The following is a 17,557-nucleotide window of genomic DNA, read 5'->3' as shown; positions in this document are numbered from 1 at the left end:
GTCACACATGGTGTTTTTGGAGGTTTTATGGAATAAGTGTTCAGGATGGAAGCTTGTACTGGTCCTGTTCTCTACTCTTACAGCATGTGTTTTCTTTGGAAAGTGGATTACAGGTAAGAAACTCCCCGCTGTATGCGGCTAGGCAGTTCTGCTGAGATATCGCACCTGCACTTTGGTTTATAGTCCCTAAAGGAACAAATGCACTGTAGATCGATGTGGTGTCTGACACCTCCAAGCCCAGGTTTGGGATAACATCAGCCGTCTTGATGATGTGAGACACCCCAGTCCTGCTCTGGGGTGTCAGCTATTTCAGGGAAGCGGCATGGGTGTGTTATCTTACTACACACGTGAGGGAGGCATGTTCGGTCTCTGCCGGGTCACAGAGCCAGGGCCGTGGAGAGCAAGAGCCTGTGCAGCTCGCTTTGCGTGTTGTAAATGTGCGGAGAGTGTAGATCATGGCACAGACCTTTGCACCTCACATGCGGTAACTTGCTCTTAGCTCAGTGAGCTTCGGTTTGCACCTATTCTCTTCCTGAATAAATTGCTGCCCGCAATACCCACGAGAATGCTCCGTGAGTATGTAACACAGCTGACGAATATAAAACATGTCTGTGCCTGGGGAGGTTGGTAGCCATGACTCAAGACCCTGTCATCGCTATTGTAAGGGACTATGAGACTTTAACCTAGAGCTCAACTTTCTGTTTTGGGTTCAGCTAACACATATGGCTTTCTTCCCTCGGTGGAAAGGTTACCCTCAGGGGCAAAACCAATGCAATGCGTTTGTTCCTACCTCTTCCCTGCAGGTGAAGTGCCTGTCACCGTCAGCATCAAGCCGTCAGTTGTCCTCGTTAGGGAGCAAGTGACTCTGTCCTGCCAGCTGACAGACGGCGTCCCCTCTAACACGCTCGTGTTTTGGTACAAAATGGAAAAGGGAAGGGATGCTCCGCTGTGCTCACCCTCCAGCCCGGGTGGGGTGGCGGAGCACTGCCAGGATGAAGAACAGGGGAGGATTTCGGTGCGCTGGCAGGGAAGGGCGCTTCTTCTGGTTATCCGGCAAGTGCAAGTAGCCGACGAGGGGACATACGTTTGCGCAGTGAATGGTAGTGTTGTCACACAGGAGGCTACCACTCACCTTGAAGTTACAGGTAAGCAGGGAGACTTTCACAGTGAAATGTGACCTGCTGTGACCATGCTGAGTTGCGTTCCCATTGTGACTCTGTGGCTCTGCCTATTCCTTGCTGGACAGCTGAGACCTTGTGTCATGGTTTAGCCCCAGTCAGCAACCAAGCACCACGCAGCTGCTTCCTCGCTGCCCCCACTGGTGGGATGGGGAGAGAATGAGGAGAGTCAATGTGAGGAATCTCCTGGGTTGAGATTAAGACAGTTTAAAAGCAAAATCCACGCTTGCAAGGAAGGAATTCATTCACTCCTTCCCATGGGCAGGCAGGTGTTCAACCATCTCTAGGAGAGCAGGGCCCCATGAGGTGTAACGGTTACTTGGGAAGACAAACGCCATCACTCCAAACGTCCCCCCCTTCCTTCTTCTTCCCCCAGCCCTATATACTGAGCATGACGTCATATGGTGTGGGATATCCCTTTGGTCATTTGGGGTCAGCTGTCCCGGCTGTGTCCCCTCCCAGCTTCTTCTGCACGCGGCCGGGCAAGGGAAGCTGAAAAAGTCCTTGACTAGTGTGAGCACTACTTAGCAACAACTAAATCATCCCCACATTATCCCCGCTGTTTCCAGCACAAATCCAAAACACAGCCCCACACTAGCTGCTATGAAGAAAATCAGCTCTATCCCAGCTGAAACCAGGACACCTTGTCATGGTTCAACCCCAGTAGGCAGCTAAGCGTCGCACAGCTGCTTGTTCACTCCCTGCCCTGGTGGGATGGAGGGAAGAATCAGAAGGGTGAAAGTACAAAAACCTGTGGGTTGAGGTAAAGAGGGTTTAATAGGTGAAGCAAAACCTGTGCACGCAATCAAAGCAAAATGAGGAATTCATTCACTACTTCCTGAGCATGAGCCAGCAGTGCCCAGGTGGCCAAGGAGGCCACCAGCCCCCGGGCTTGTGTCAGCCCTGGTGTGGCCAGCAGGAGCCGGGCAGGGATGGGGCCCCTGTGCTCGGCCCTGGGGAGGCCCCACCTCGAATGCTGGGCTCAGGTTTGGGCCCCTCGGGACAAGAAGGGCCTTGAGGGGCTGGAGTGTGTCCAGGGAAGGGCAGCGGGGCTGGGGCAGGGTCTGGAGCACAAGTGTGCTGGGGGGTGGCTGAGGGGGCTGGGGGGGTTTAGCCTGGAGAATGGGGAGGCTGAGGGGAGACCTTCTCGCTCTCTGCAGCTGCCTGAAAGGAGGTTGTAGTGAGGTGAGGGGTTGTTCTTTTCTCCCAAGTAACAGGGGATAGGCCAAGAGGAAATGGCCTCAAGTTGCATCAGGGGAGGTTTAGATTGGATTTTAGGAAAAATTTCTTTACTGAACAAGTGGTCAGGCACTGGAACAGGCTGCCCAGAGAGGTGGGGGAGTCACCATCCCTGGGGGTGTTCAAAACAGCGTGTAGATGTGGCACTTCACGGCATGATTTAGGAAGCATGGTGGTGTTGGGTTGATGGTTGGAGTTGATGATCTTAAGGGTCTTTTCCAACCTTAATGATTCTATGGTTCTATGATTCCTATCAGCAGACAGGTGCTCAGCCGTCTCCAGGAAAGCAGGACTACGTCATGCTTAACAGTTACTTTGAGAAAAGGGGAGGTAATAAAGATGCAGGAACAGCTGGAAAGTCTTGCTTCAATACTGAATATCTAAAAGCTTGGTACTGAGGGGGACAGGGCATGTGGCTTACCATGTAGGAAAATAGTGCAATGGGGAACGGCATTAAGATGCTGAATATCCCTATATAAGCAACCAATAGTTGTTTTCTGGGATAATGAATGTTCAACCTCTCCAGTTAGGGCTGTTTTCCTTTGTAAAATGAAAAAAACAATTACTCAGAGCTATTAGGGAGCGTATTCACTGATGATATTTACCTAATTCACTGATTCACATGAAGATATGGCAAAGGCCCCTTTTCCCTCCTCATTAGAAATCTCCTGTCTCAGAAGACCTGTCCCAAATGCAAACCTGAAAGCGCTTCCCAAAAGCACCTGATCAGATCTGACCTCCTGCTGGACAGGTCACACTCTGGAGCTTAGTTTGAGTGCATGGAAACACCTAGTACCCACAAGTCTGGCATCAGTCTATTCCGCAGGTCAATGGCATGTTTGAAGGCCCTTTTTGTTTCATTTCTTTTGAACCTACCACGGGCGAGGCTGACTTGATGCCTCTTGTTGGGTAAGAGACGGAACAATTGCTTGCTGTTCTTCCTTTCCACACCGTTCCCTTTTATCGACCTATATGATATCCCCCTCAGTCACGTCGAGCGTGCTCACCTATTTTGCAAACTCCCAGATGCTCTTCCCGACCTTTGATCACCCAGGCTAACTGGGATTCCCTATATCTCTGTGGCAAGATGCCCTAGTGCTCAGCATTGTTGGAGTCCAGGTAAGCGGCCCTTTTGATCTGACCAGGTGTGGCTCTTTTTATGAGCTATGACTTTTTAGAGCAACGTACTAATGCTTTCTGGGTTTTCTTGGTCTATGTTGTTGTTGTTTTGCAGTAACTCTGACTTTGTTTCACCCTCATTGCGCTAACTCTGTTACAGCCGTTGGGTACAAGCCAGTTTTGGACAGGGTTGTGCAAGAGGAGGGCATGTGTCGCTACACTTGTAAGTCAAAACAATGGTACCCAAAGCCTGAAGTCACTTGGATGCGCTATGGAGGAGACACGGTAAACGTGGAGGCCGAGACCAATGTAACCTGGAGCGAGACAGACCATTTCACGGTGCAAAGCATCATCACAGTGCCTTGTGATAATGTAGATGTGGTGTGCGTAGTCGAACTCATCAAATACAAGATAAGACAAATGGGTAGGTCACATTTTTACACCTGCATCTGCTTTGTTGAGGGAATCATATTCCTCCAGTATTGCTAGAAAAGCTGAAATTGGACAGGTCTCGGCACCTTCCCCGAAGCCCCACTGTCCTGCAGAATCTAACCATGCAGGAGAAATCCCTGCTGTTGGGCGACGGAGGTTTGGGTTGGCCTTGTGGCATCTTCAGGGGAACACCATGAAACGATGACTCAGGCAAGTGCTCAGAACGACCTCACGGCTCTGCCTCTTTGGGCTGAGTTCAGCCGTAGCTTAAGGGGCTCATAGCTTTCCCTTAGTTGGAACAGTCTGAACCTGAGTATTGTTCTCTTGAGCATCACTTCTGGTTTTTCCCTTCTCACCTGATGCCACAGGCTGTACCGCTTGCCATTCGGGAAGAGCTTCTTGTACGCAGTCCTGTCTGTTTTCCTTTATTTCAACAGTTTCACTCTTACACACAGAAAGCTCATACAACTCTTTCAAGTGTGGAATTATTAAAAATGAAAGGCTCAAAAGCCAGATTGCTTTGGTTAGAGAGAAAACAACAACAAAAGTGCAGGTGTTCTGTGAGACCTCTTTCATCGTGTACTTGGTGTTTCTGTGTTGTGTCAGATGCAGTGGTGTTTAATTGCCTCTGTTACAGGTTCCATGAATGAAATTATTGCACTAGAGTCAAGCAATTGTACGTACAAGGGCAAAGTAAGAGGTTTCCATGAAAAGCCTGAAGTGATGTGGGTTAATCACGAAGGAGAAGATCTATCCTCACTGGCCCAGACAAGCCTTCTACTGGAGGCAGACAATAGTTTTGCAGTAGAAAGCTCCATCGAGGTACCCTGTGGACAACCGCCACCTTCTTTTGTGACTACTGATAGGGGGCACAGTCCACGGATTGCTCAGCAGTCAGGTATGCAGCAATTAAGACTTCTATCGTGTACTTTGGCATTCTCCGAGGGAGCAAAGCTGCTCTCTTTTCACTCGGATACTGCATCACCCTCCACTCAAGGGAAGGGCGGGCCTAATGCTGTGAATGATTTCACTTAGTTTCCCACAACTCTCAAGAGCTGAATCCGTTTTGGAGTGTCACAAAAAGTTGCAACCGGCCCACGCTGACCGAGGAGAGGGGCCAGGACACAAAGCGTAGATTCGCAAGGGGAGTATTTTTCCTCAGGTGATGAGTCCCAGCCAAAGTGGGAAACCCAAATGTGGTTTTACACATGGTTCTTATACCTCCCAAGCGTTCAGTTACAACATGATTTCATTAATCACTACTTAACACATACACACTACTGCTTGCAAAGCAATGATAATTCCATGGTGTCATCATCCATCTGCTTCTTTATTGATCCAGACGTCCCCGGATTCGGTCTTGCTCAGTTACTCACCTATGGCACCAGATAATGGGAGCGCTTCACAGAGGTGTTAGAGAGGCCGGGATGCTGGCATCATCTTGGCAGTCCAGGAGTACCCTTTACCCTTTGTGGATGGCTTTAAGGTTCTGAGAAACAAAGGTCCTTACCTCCAGGTGGGCCTGTCCTCTGCTGACCCCAGGAAAGCCAGGAAGAGAGTGGGCTCCTGAGCTAAGTGCACGCTAGCTTGTTTCCCAGAATGAACCTCTATTTTTCCATGTTAGGGCAGAGAAGTTTTTCTGGCAGATCTTCAGCCTGTTGGCTCGTGAGATTTGTACCAGGAAGGAAGGACTTAGGCTATTAGAGGGTTATTCTGCCCAAAATGAGTTTGAGCAGCAAGGCTAAGGCTGAGCTACTGAGCTTTCCTCTGAAATTTCTTCTTTGTGAAAGCTTTGAAGGTCAACATGTCTTAAATTAAAATACTTCCGTGGTATCTCTTAGAACAATATTGCTCCCTTCAGAGATAGTGGCCGCTGGAATAAAAATAGACAACCATTGCAAAGACTACAAATCATATAATACGTCCAAAGTAAAAAGAAGTTAATCCTTCCCAGTTTATCTCAAAACCGTTTTTGAGTGTGTATATGTGGAAAATGCTTGGACAAAGGGCAGCGAATATAAAATGCAACTACCAGTGTCTCATTTCAAGTTCCTTTAGGAGCTCTCGTGTTCCCCATCATATTTCCAGATGAATGATTTTTGTCTGAAAGTGTTCTTCAACTAAACATGGCAAAATAGTGCAGATAATGTGAGACCATGGGTCCTCTGAAAGGTAGGTATTATGTATGTAAATTAATGTTATTTTCCTATCGCATTTCTCCACTTTTCAGAGAAGAGTAACGTGCCCTGGATTATCTGCTTCCTTCTTCTCATTATTTTAACAGGTAAGTTATTTCCCCACTGCCCAGTTCTTCTTCCCAGTGAAGACGCATCCCCAGGGCCAGTGGTGGGCTGGCTTTTGCGTCTTCCTTTTTGCGGGGGATGCCTCCCTGTGGACACCAAATGTCCCCCGGGAAAGGCCCTCTGTGGCAGCCACGGCCCTTGCACCGAGGGAGATGTGGGGTTGCCCTGGTGGGTGGCTGGTGGTGTCCAGGCTGGCGGAGGCGTTGGTGCAGGCAGGAGCATGAGGGCTGTTGAGAGAAGGCCGTGGGGTGGCTGATGGGGTGGAGAGCTCGTGTCCCCTACGAGCCCTGGGTTCTGGTGGGGAAGTGGGTGTTTGGGTCTGGTGGCAAAAAGATGTGGCGGAGGCACGTGAGGGTTAACTCCAAGGAGCGTGAGCCATCTGGCATGGCAGAGGAGGAGTTTTTCATCCCTCCCTGGGCCGGACAGTCCCAGAGTGGACTGGCTTGCCAGGACCTTGTGGGCCTTGCCCTGACTTGATGTCTTCTTCTCCCGTGACCACGGTGACTTGGCAGAGGAACTGCGTGCGAGGAACGGTGAGTCCTTCTGACTGCCCACATGCCTTGCGCGCTGGCACAGAGGCCGTGGGGCGGGTGGGGAGGGAACTCAGCAATGCCAGCTGCTCCCCAAGCGCCACGTCGAGAGCCCCTGCCAGTGGCCAAGGCTCAACGTGGCAGCTGGTGCTCCCTGGCTTTGGCTTTGCCCAGGCAGTGCCATCCCCAGGGCCAGTGGTGGGCTGGCTTTTGCGTCTTCCTTTTAGCGGGGGGTGCCTCCCTGTGGCTGCTGTGGAGGTACTATTGATGGTGTCTTTGCCTTTCAGCACACCTTCAGAGTCAGATTGGTAAGTGTGGGCGTTTGGGGTTTAGCGTCCTTGGCTGCCCATGCAGGCAAGGTCATTAGTGGAGCCTTGAGCGTGCCGGGGTGGTCATGTTCCTGGGTCCTTGGCAGTTCTCCTGGCGCAGCATGCATTTGGCAGGGCTGGTGGGATGTTGTCATTCCTGCGGGTCCCTGTTGCTTGCTGGGCTCCGTTGCGATGGCTGCGTGTCCTTCGCGAGTCAGTCACGGGGAGAAGTGGTGTCCCAAGAGGGAGAATCCATCCCCGTGGAAAGGCAACGCTGTCCCCTGGGAAGGAGGGACCTGGCCGGCTGAACTCCCTGCGTGAGCCAGAAAGAAGGGTCAGGGTGGTTGTGGTGGGGCTACTCCACCTTCTGTCTTGCTTCTGGGTGCTGCTGGAGGGGAGGTGCCGTCACCCTGATCACCTGCCCTGCCAGCGAGGAGCTGTGGCTGTGCTGCTGATGGAGGTGGCAGCCTTGCAGGCTGTGCGTGCCAGGCGGGGGCATTGCCATGAGGCGTGGGGAGTGGCTGGGACCCCAGTGGGTCTCAGTGAATGTGGGTGCTGGATGCAGCTCTTCCCAGAGCCATGAATGCCCCTGTCCCCACTGGTGGCAGCAGCTCCTGCCTGGGAAGTGCTGATTTATCTACCTTCTCCACAGCCCTCATTGGCAATGAAGATCCAGCTGGAAGGACCAATACGAAGGTGTGTTGAGAAGGGGGTCTGCATGCAGTGCGCTGCTGCCATGTCTCTGTGCCTGGGGTAGCCGTGGCTGGGGACAGGTGGTGGTGGAGGTGGAGTCTGCCTCGCCAAAGGAGAGCCAGGCTTTTCTCCAGTCTGCCTTGGAGTTGGGGTGCTAAGCCAGGTGTTCTCACTTCCCTTTTTCCTCTTGCAGAAATCCAGAAGAACGAGATAGGTGAGTGTCGCTGTCTCGCTGTGGGCCGTGTGTGTACGCGCAGCGTTTGGTGCAGTGTCCTGATGGGACAGTGCAGGATACATCACCCCTGACCCCACAGGACGGTGTGCTAGCCACCATGCCAAAGGACTTTTTCATCCCTCCTGGGGTGGACAACATGAGAACGGCCTGGCTTTAGAGCCAGATTAGGAAGTGCAGATGTTCAGGGTTTGTATCCTTGCGTGGCAGTGGTGTCACCTCAGAAATGCAGAGCTCCCTTGTCAGGGTTGTCCTGCTCCTGGCGCCCTTGGCCATTCTCCTCATCCAGCCTGTGTTCAGAAGGGCTGTTTGGATGTTCTTGTACTGAAGCACTCCCATGTTCCTTTGAGCCAGGGTGCTAAGCAAGGTGTTCCCCCTCTCTTCTTGCAGTGAACCAGAAAAGGAGATTTGTGAGTGTCACTGTCCCTGGCTGCTGTGCGTCCCAGATAACTGTGAGGCTTAGGAGTCTCCATGGGTGTCACTTGTTTTTTTCCTGGCCGGTGGAGGCTGTGGTGTTGATAGGGGAATGAAGGAAGGGCTGTGATGGGGCTGATGGGGCTGGAGAGCCTGGGCCACCAACCAGTGCTGGGGCCAGGTGGGAAAGTGGCTGGTGATGGGCGATTGAAGGCCTCCCTGCCAGAGTCAGAAGCATGTGAGATGCAGCTCCAAGGAGCATGAGTCATCCATCATGCCAGTTCTTTTTGCCACTTCCTTGGGCAGAATGTCCTAGAGTGGAGTGATTTGTAAGTTGTGGTTCTTGCCCTGGCTTGGTGTCTTCTTCTGCTGCTCATGGTGACTTGGCAGAGAAACTGCTTGCAAAGGATAGTGATCCTTTCTGGTTGCCTATATACTTTCATCACTGGAAGTTGTACTTTGCCCTCCACGTTCCTTGGAAATATGTCACCTGAATATTCAGGCAGCTGTTTCCATTAGGAAGCCAAACCTAATCCATAGGAATAACTCACAGTAGCTCCAATGACCGTGTTTATAAATACCGTATTCTTCCCATGTCCTTTAGTGACCTCCAGCTTTAGTGACCTGCCTATACTTTTATGTCCGTTGCCTTCTGATTTGCAAAAGATTACCTCATATCCCTTGTGCTTCTCAGCCTTCTAGTCGGAAAAGCTATTACATGGGAAGAATAAGAGCCCATTTAGGAATAACCATGAATGATGCATAGATCCGACTGCGTGAACACCTGTGGTGACTTCAGAAATACCAGGTTAAAATATGGCATTTCAGGATACGGCTGAACTTTGGTATTAATAGTTATCTGTATCCAGAGTCATCCTGTAGTGCTACCAAGTCCTGAGATCTAATCCATAGTAATGTTTTCTTTGTGTGCATTTATCTTGTCTGCAGTGGATCAGAGGAAAGAAATTGGTAAAGTCATTATTGTCTCTTAAGTCCCTGAAACCTAGTGAAAGGGCAGGCCTGAAGAGAGGAAGGGATGGGTCTTATTTTACAGGACAATGAATGTAGAGCTTGTAGCTTGGACTCCGGGGGCTTCAAAGCCTTTCCCGCATGCGGTTCCAGGTGCACAACTCCCACCTCTCTCTTTGCATGCTCAGACATTCATCCAAAACTTGACGGTTTTCACGTAGAGATGCCTACCTTTGAGCTACTCCCTTAAACTCTCATCTCAGGACTTCATGATCCTTCCCTGCAGGCTCGTCTTTTCACCTCACACATAAAAGCACTAGCACAGGTGATTCTGCCCTGGCATACACTTAATAGGGATTTGTCAGATGAGCCCAGATAGCTCAGTTGGCAGAGCATCAGACTTTTAATCTGAGGGTCCAGGGTTCAAGTCCCTGTCTGGGCAGAAGTAATTTCTCTTTGACCAGGCTGGAGAGCTGGTCAAATTTCATGAGGTTTCCCCCAAACCAGCCCATGCTGGGGGTGACCTGCTGGAAAGGGGCTCTGCTGAGAAGCACCATGGAGTGCTGGTGGGTGACATGCTTTCTATGAGCCAGCAACGTGGCCAAGAAGGCCAACAATATTATGGGGTGTGTAAAAAGGAGAGGTTATCCTCCCCCTCTACTCTGCCCTAGTGTGACCACATCTGGAGTGCTGTGTCAGTTTTGGCCCTCCCAGTTTAAGAAGGACAGGGAACTGCTGGAGCAAGTCCAGTGGACAGCTGCCGAGATGATCAGGGGACAGGAGCATCTCCCTGATGAGGAAAGGCTCAGACACTTGGTCTTGTTCAGCCTGGAGAAGAGAAGACTGAGGGGGGATCTCCTCAATACCTATAAATATCTAAAGGGTGGGTGTCAGGACGATGGGACGAGGCTCTTTTCAATAGTGCCCAACGACAGGGCAAGGGGCGACGGGAACATGTTGGAACATGGGAATTTCCACCTCAATAGGAGGAAAAACTCCTTTTCTGTGGCAGAGGCTGCCCGGAGAGGCTGTGGGGTCCCTTCCCTGGAGACATTCACACCCTGCCTGGACGCGGTCCTGTGCCCCTGCTCTGGGGGTGCCTGCTCAAGCAGGGGGTGGGACGGGATGAGCTCCCGAGGGCCCTGCCAACCCCTACTGTTCTGTGATTCTGTGACTTCTCAGCAGCTTGGTTTGTATAGTAGTCTCTCTGCCTGCCACATCTTCTGCACAAAGCTGTCACAGTTGCACGGACCCAGAAACTCACTGGGAAGTGCACTCCCTCCTCCCTTTGCAGGATCAGGGAAAATTTACCCAATGTGTTCCTTTGTATCCACCCCTGCCTGAGAAATTCACGAAAGGTGGCTGAGATCTTTTTTTCCCCTGAGTGTTGCAAAGGGAACTGTCTCTTTCTGTGCTGACCAGGGATCTCATGTGGTTTGAAACGTGGAGCGTGCCTAGTGGGGTGTTTGTGTACAATGCCAGCAAGGCAGCAAATTGGGACCTGAGGGAGGAAGTGGTTCCCAAGCAGGAAAGTCATCCCAGCTTCAGATCCTTCTTCAGACCTTGCAGGTAATCACAGGTCTTGAGAGAGCAAGAGGGAATCTGAGTATCTGCTGATGTGCATAGTTGATCCTTAGACTCAGTCTGAGATTAGCCAACTTGGAGTTGGAAAATTTTTTCAGTCAATGATTGGAGTTTGGTTTTTCTTACCTTTTTTCCCCCCTTTCTGCCCCTTATTTGCTTTCAGACTTCAGAAAGGCTGGTGGCTGTGCAGATAAAATAATGTATTTACTTCTATCTGTACTCAGTGGCTTGAAATCTGCGAATACACCAGAATCAGTGGTGAGCATAGACTGGACTGTGAATCTACAAACACTTTTTATGTCTCTGTCACCTAAAGAAGGATTCTGGATTCTGGGCTTCAGTTTAAAAAATTGCTGGGCAAGAAGTGATCCATGGATACAGTTAATAGTGCAGAAAAATCCCAGGAAAGTTGGAGTTCACCTTAACTGTGAAGAGAAAACGTTGACTTTTTTCAATGTTACTGACAAGTCTGTGATGTTTGTGTTTAGAGACTGGGCATTCGCAGAAGTTTATCCATTCTTTAAAAACTCCCACAAAGAATCAACCATGAGAATTTGTTCAGTGGGAGAGGAATAAGTTCTTAAAATATGTTAATTTTGTTGTGGCATGGAAGATCATATTATTACCTGCACAAATGTAGTCCTTAATTGCAATCTATGTATTACACATTCTTGATCACATTCTGCATTCCTTAGCTTCAAATATTTTCCATTCCCCCAGCCTTTTCCATACGCATTTTGTCCAATACTTGAGGCATGCATGCATAAATAAGTGAGCTGTCCCATGCCATGGTTTGAAAAATGATATGTTTATCTCAAGAATGATTTCTGTAGAGTCTTTTTTCTGGAAATAATTTCAGTCCTTACAATGCATTTCAGTGATCATCATTCTGAGGTTTTGTTCTGGACTGCTGCACTGTGTACTTTGTACTTATATACAAAGCCCAACTTCACATCATGAATTCAAATACACACACTCCAAAAAAGGCAAAAAAAAACATAAAGGCAACCTCTCTCCATCACTCTTCCAGATGAAATTCTTAGAATTTTGGAGGAAAAGGAGGAAGAAGATTTAAAACAGAGTAATTTAAAACATCGTAATATGTCTACATGTCACTTTGTGGGTGAAGAACATGCCATCTGTGCTTGAAGAAGAGTCTGAGAGGCAACATAAATTGGCTGAATGCAGTGCTACATCTTTCTCTCATGCTTTGAACCCTTGTGGTAGAGTAATACGCTCTCCTAGTGCATAAGTAGCCCCGACAGAGCTGTCTGCTCCACAAGATCTTCCGAATCCTAACCTTTTGCCAGGTAAAATGTGATTTAGTTGCCTAAACATAGGCACCCATGGCTCCTTAAGATTCTTTAGGACATCCAACATGTCTACATGCGGCTGGACATCCCAAAGAGGGACACGGCAGCCTGAGGTCACAGAGGGAGACAGCAGCCTCATCATAGCCTCATAAAACCAATCTTCCTCAGCTCCTAAATGTTATATGTTCCTGAGTCTACACACAGATGTGTCCAAGGGATCATTCAGATCAAGCAGCTAGCCTAACACTACCAGTTGTCCGTTGGAAAGGTCCCTCTCTCTTCAGAAGCACATAAAAACCCCATTCTGTCCCTCCCTGTTTGTTGTGTTAATGGTAGGAGTCTGAGGAATGGCTAGGGGAGACCCTACCGTTGAGTCCCGAGGTTCAGGCAGGACCCCCTGGCTTTCTAAACTCCTTCTCCAAGGGGAGTCTAGGTGCAGCTAAGCCCAGTCTTAGTCTCAGACTTGGTCAACGGTTTGTTTTCTAAGGGTTGTAGAAGTAACCACTCACCAATTTGTTGTTAGTAACTAATTTGGCAGATGCCCCGGCTGGTTGCATTCGATGAGAACAATCACGGCTAGGTTAATGAATGGTGCCATTTATTAAAGCAGCAGACACACAGGTTCTTTGGATTGCCGGTGATAGGATTGCTGGTTACAAGACACACACCAATACTAAGAAGATGGGTACACTGCTAGGCTACAAGTGTGGTGCTAAACAAATATAAGGCGACTCTATGCATTGGAGATTTACAGGATGACACCAATGCCCTAGAGATTTATGCAAAATAAATATGAAGCAACTCTATATATTGGAGATTTACAAGGCAACTCCAACGCCTTAGAGATTTACACACCTCTAATGCGCTAGAGATTTAAAGTGACTCTGTATAGAGGTTTCTAATCTTACCCAAAGGCATCCCAATGAGGGGGACGAGAGGCTCAGCCCGTCGACTGGTCCCAGAAGTCAGAGTGGTATCTTCCCTAACACCCTCTTTCTCTTAAAATATTTTGTACTATTTTTTTATCTTTCAGGTTGAGCTTGAGTGACTCTAGTCGTACATACCTTTATTGTGACTGGTGTAAAATTCCCTCGCTTTACTTTTAAAAGTGTAGACTAGCAAAGTTCAAAGCGCACGCCCAGCGAGGGGTGGTCGCGCCTTAGAGGCGGGTAGCTTTCGGGGTGGAGGTGTGTTTTGGTATTCTAATGCTATTATAATGAGCAAAGTTCACCAAAAGGACAGCATTTTGTCAAAAGCATGACGGCCTGTTGGCCCAGGGTAGCAAATAGCAGCGTACCAGCTCCATGGCACCTCGAGTTCCCATTTATCCCAGAGCCTGGCCGCGGTGCCTCCGCACTGCTCCACCCTCCGGACAACTCCTGTTAGAGTCAGTGCGCCAAGTTCTCCGGGCATTGCCGACAGCTATGGTTACTGGGGGAATTCCGTGGAATGGATTCCTCACATGACAGATGCACCCCACCCTGACAGCTTCTTCCATGCTGTACCTTTTCTAAAAACATAAGTTTAATTTCTAAGTCACCGCCAGCGATTATTGCACACTGTTTCATACAGCTGTTTCAATCAAATATATTAACGAGCTAGCTGAATGTCGGGGTTTAACTCCAGCAGGCAGCTCAACACCACACAGCCTCTCACTCACTGCTCCTCAGTGGAGTGGGGGAGAGAATCAGAAGAGTCAAAGTGAGGAAACTCCTGGCTCGAGATTAAGAGAATTTAATAAGTAAAGCAAAAGCCACATGCACAAGCAAAGCAAAAGAAGGAATTAATTTACTCCTTCCCATGGGCAGGCAGGTGTTCAGCCATCCCCAGGAAGGCGGGACTCCATGAGGTGTAACGGTTACTTGGGAAGGCAAACGCCATCATCCCGAATGTCCTGCCTTTCCTTCTTCTTCCCCTAGTTTGATATGCTGAACATGACGTCATATGGTATGGAATAACCCTTTGGCTATTTGGGGTCAGCTGCCCCAGCTGTGTCTCCTTCCAGCTTCTGGTGCCCCCCCAGTCTACTCCCTGGCGGGGCAGCGTGAGAAGCAGAAAAGACCTTGGTGCTCTGTAAGCACTGCTCAGCAGTAACTACAACATTCCTTTGTCATCAACCCTGTTTTCATCACAAATCCAAATAGCCCCACAGAGGCTACGATGAAGAAATAACAACACTGTTCAAGCCAAAACAAGGACACTGAGTGAACAGAGACACTGGAAACGGAGACGCTGCAAATCACAGCTAGGCACAAAATCTACATAGCCCTCCTGACATTTGCTCCCATGACTTTGCAGACCACTTCAGCTCTGTCTATTGTCCTAGTTCTATGTGTGCAAAATAATGAATGGCTTAATGCAGTCACTGCCCACAAAGTTAATCTAAGCGGAACCGTCGGTGAAGTCTCATGTTGACTCTGCTCACATGTTCTTTAGTGTTGATATGGATACATTTTATGCAGCTCAGTGTAGAACCAAATGAGCTTGTGCCGAGAATTTCTAGTTTGAGTCACCTTGCAGGCATCTAAAGAAAACATTCTGTCCTCTGCCTCAATAATCCTTTTCTCTTGGTGGATATTTACTTGTGGTCATGGCTGTTCTCTACTTTTCAGAGGTTTGTTTTTATTTTTTTGTTTACTGTTCAATGGTCCTTTCCTGTAACCATCAGGAAGGTGGCAATGACCCTCAAAACTCATTTAGGCACATACCGCAACTTGGGGGTGCTTCTTTTGTGCATTTAATTCTAGGAGAAGTGGAGGTACCTGGTCTTCGAACACAGAATACAGCATGGTTTGAGTTGGAAGGCACCTTGAAGACCGAGTGTTTCCAACCCCAACTGCCGTGGACACGGATAAAGTGATATCTGCTTGGAAGATAAAATCCAGGACAGGATGCTGCTGTGGCCAAGGCTAACGGGATGCTGGGTTGCATCAAAAAGGGCATCGCCAGCAGAGAGAAAGAGGTCGTCATCCCGCTCTACTCAGCGCTTGTCAGGCCACACCTGGAGTCCTGTGTGCAGTTCTGGTCCCCGCTGCACAAAAAGGATGTGGCCAGGCTGGAAGGGGTCCAGAGAAGGGCCACCAAGATGATCAGAGAACTGGGAAGCTGCCATACAAGGATGGGCTGGGAGAGCTGGGTTTGTTCAGCCTTGAGAAAAGGAGGCTCAGAGGGGATCTCATCCCCATGTACCAGCACTTAGGGGGTGGCTACAAAGAAGACGGAGACTCCCTTTTTACACGGAGTCGCATGGAGAGGACAAGGGGGAATGGACACAAGTTGCTCTTGGGGAAATCCCGATTGGACACGAGAGGGACATTTTTCACAGTGAGGACAGTCACCATTGGAATAATCTCCCCAGGGACGTGGTTGACTCGGCCACGTTGGACACCTTCAAGAGCCGTCTGGACAGGGTGCTGGGCCATCTTGTCTCGACTGGGCTCTTCCCAGAAAGGTTGGGCTAGATGATCGCTGAGGTCCCTTCCAACCTGTGAGTCTGTGATTCTGTGTGATTCAGGGTACTTCACTATCTCTACTATACCAGGCTTATCACTGGATTCTTGATGGGTATGAAGGAGCTAAGAAATACAAGAGCATTCCACTAATATCTTACCTTTCTGTTTCAGTTTACAGCAACTCCAGAGTAGAGCAAAGTTCACGACGATGCTTGAGACTGCTGCAGCTGTTAGTAAAATGAATGGCGGAGACCAACCCGTACTTTTTAAGAAGAACTGTATTTAGTATTTCATGGAATTGGAATTAAGTGGATCACCCAGTCTCTTAGGTGGCTTAACAGAACTCCTTTTCTGGAATGTGCTGTCTATGTCCCAAAGGGCCCCACAAATCAGGAGACTGCAGGCATATACAGCATTTCTCGTTCAGAAAATCACACAGATCAAAGGAAGAACAATCTTATGAGCTTTGCTTAAGCTTCTAAGATGAATGTGGGAAACAGCAGTGAAAAGTGTATTTCATGTGAAGCTTTCTAAAGAAGAGAAAGGACTTTGAAGTGAAGGAGATGAAGGATTTGTGATCAGTCTCTTCAGTGGGGAACCACAGGTACTCTGAGAGTGCCAAAAGTAGGCTTGGGCTGGTAACCTTCTCTGCCCAGTTATCGAGGACAGCATTTAAGAGCGTACACGTAAATTTATCTATGTATCTGTATTGACAGAAGCCACCCACCCTGGCTTCCAATGAAGAAGCATCCCTTATCCTACCAGACCCTTCCCTTGGCTCTGTACCTTATCTACAGCTCCTCTGAGTGGGGATTTTCCGCACAGTGGAGGGGAGAAGTGATAAGGTGATAGAAGGCACCGCATCAGAGGTAGGAGGCCTGGAAAACTGTGCCGGTTACTCTTCACAGTAGGCGTTGTCTCTTACCTCGTTGCTCAGCTGCCTTGTTACCCCTTTAACAAAAGCATTGTTTGACCGTTTTCCTTCTTTACTTGCAGGTAGGGGAAAAAAAGCTCCCTGAGCACCAGCAAGGCGAGCTGCGTGCCTGGTTCGGAGCCGGGACGGCTCCTTTCGCAGCGACCTTCCTGCCGGCACTCATGTCCCCGTGGAAAGCTGAGGAGTAGGAGCGCCGACAGCTAGCAAGAGGACCTGCTTGCAAGCCCAACATTTGCCTTGCCCGTCTCTGCAGCACAGGAGGCTTCTCTTATCTTCTTCTCCGTAACTTAGGCCTTGACATAAAGTGTACTCTGAGGGGCTGAGCTCCTCGTAATACAATTCTTCTCAGTTGCTCCCCTAAATATTAATAACAAGGCAGTTCCTGACATCTTGGGTGGAATTATTCCGAGCAGCGCTTGTAAAATTAACCTCGGTACTAATAAAGATGCAGAATGTGTGAACTGGTCCTTCGCTACTTAAAAGTATAACCTGCCAAAGGACGATAAGCAGCTACTTGTAGGCGTAACTTCCACTCCAAAGAGCAGAGGCTCATAAACTGGCCAATGTCAGGTAGCATTTGGCCGGCTGCTGCTGGCAGAGGGAACTTTGGTACTCCTTCCTGGCGGTTCACCTGCACAATTCTCAACAGGACTTCTGATTTTTACAAAAAGGTCACTGTTAAAGCAGTATTTGCTCTGAGGTTTCTGCAGGCTTCTATAGCCTGCCCACCCTTCCCTTTGCCACTCATTTCTCCTCTTGATAGAGTTGCTTTGTCACCAGCACAACGAGACCCTCCTGCTGCATTTTATTTGCTGTGGAACAAGGCAGTCAAAAAAAAAAAAAAAAGAGAAAGAAAA

General features: G+C 49.0%; 1 protein-coding gene and 1 non-coding gene across 3 annotated transcripts; both read left to right on the top strand.

Moving 5' to 3' along the window:
- The first annotated feature begins 664 nt into the window (after positions 1-664).
- Positions 665-17,156, top strand: LOC142048931 (CD276 antigen homolog). Of its 2 annotated transcripts, XR_012657561.1 has the most exons (10): positions 727-1,145; positions 3,697-3,960; positions 4,606-4,866; positions 6,199-6,252; positions 6,784-6,804; positions 7,089-7,109; positions 7,762-7,805; positions 7,996-8,016; positions 15,938-16,635; positions 16,763-17,156. XR_012657561.1 is itself a non-coding variant. In XM_075076286.1 (9 exons), exons 1-8 carry the CDS (start codon positions 770-772, stop codon positions 8,014-8,016), a joined length of 1,062 nt encoding a protein of 353 aa, XP_074932387.1. In that variant the 5' UTR covers positions 665-769; the 3' UTR covers positions 11,165-11,980. The 2 variants fall into 2 exon arrangements, 1 of the variants encoding a protein (XP_074932387.1); XM_075076286.1 differs by lacking the exons at positions 15,938-16,635; positions 16,763-17,156 and adding an exon at positions 11,165-11,980 and having other exon boundaries at positions 665-1,145.
- Positions 9,787-9,859, top strand: TRNAK-UUU (transfer RNA lysine (anticodon UUU)). The gene has a single exon. It is a non-coding gene; the product is annotated as a tRNA-Lys (tRNA).
- Positions 17,157-17,557: the final 401 nt, after the last annotated feature.

The sequence above is a fragment of the Phalacrocorax aristotelis genome, chromosome 29 (assembly GCF_949628215.1).
Source record: "Phalacrocorax aristotelis chromosome 29, bGulAri2.1, whole genome shotgun sequence".
NCBI lineage: Eukaryota > Metazoa > Chordata > Aves > Suliformes > Phalacrocoracidae > Phalacrocorax > Phalacrocorax aristotelis.
Note: the sequence above shows the minus strand (reverse complement) of the source record. Positions and strands in the feature narration are given on the sequence as shown.

Excerpts from the sequence above, each read along its gene's own strand:
- LOC142048931 (XM_075076286.1), top strand. The coding sequence starts at position 770 with ATGCAATGCGTTTGTTCCTACCTCTTCCCTGCAGGTGAAGTGCCTGTC. Across the intron at positions 6,253-6,783 it reads TCTTCTCATTATTTTAACAG|AGGAACTGCGTGCGAGGAAC; the intron begins GTAAGTTATTTC and ends GTGACTTGGCAG. Across the intron at positions 7,806-7,995 it reads CTGGAAGGACCAATACGAAG|AAATCCAGAAGAACGAGATA; the intron begins GTGTGTTGAGAA and ends TTCCTCTTGCAG.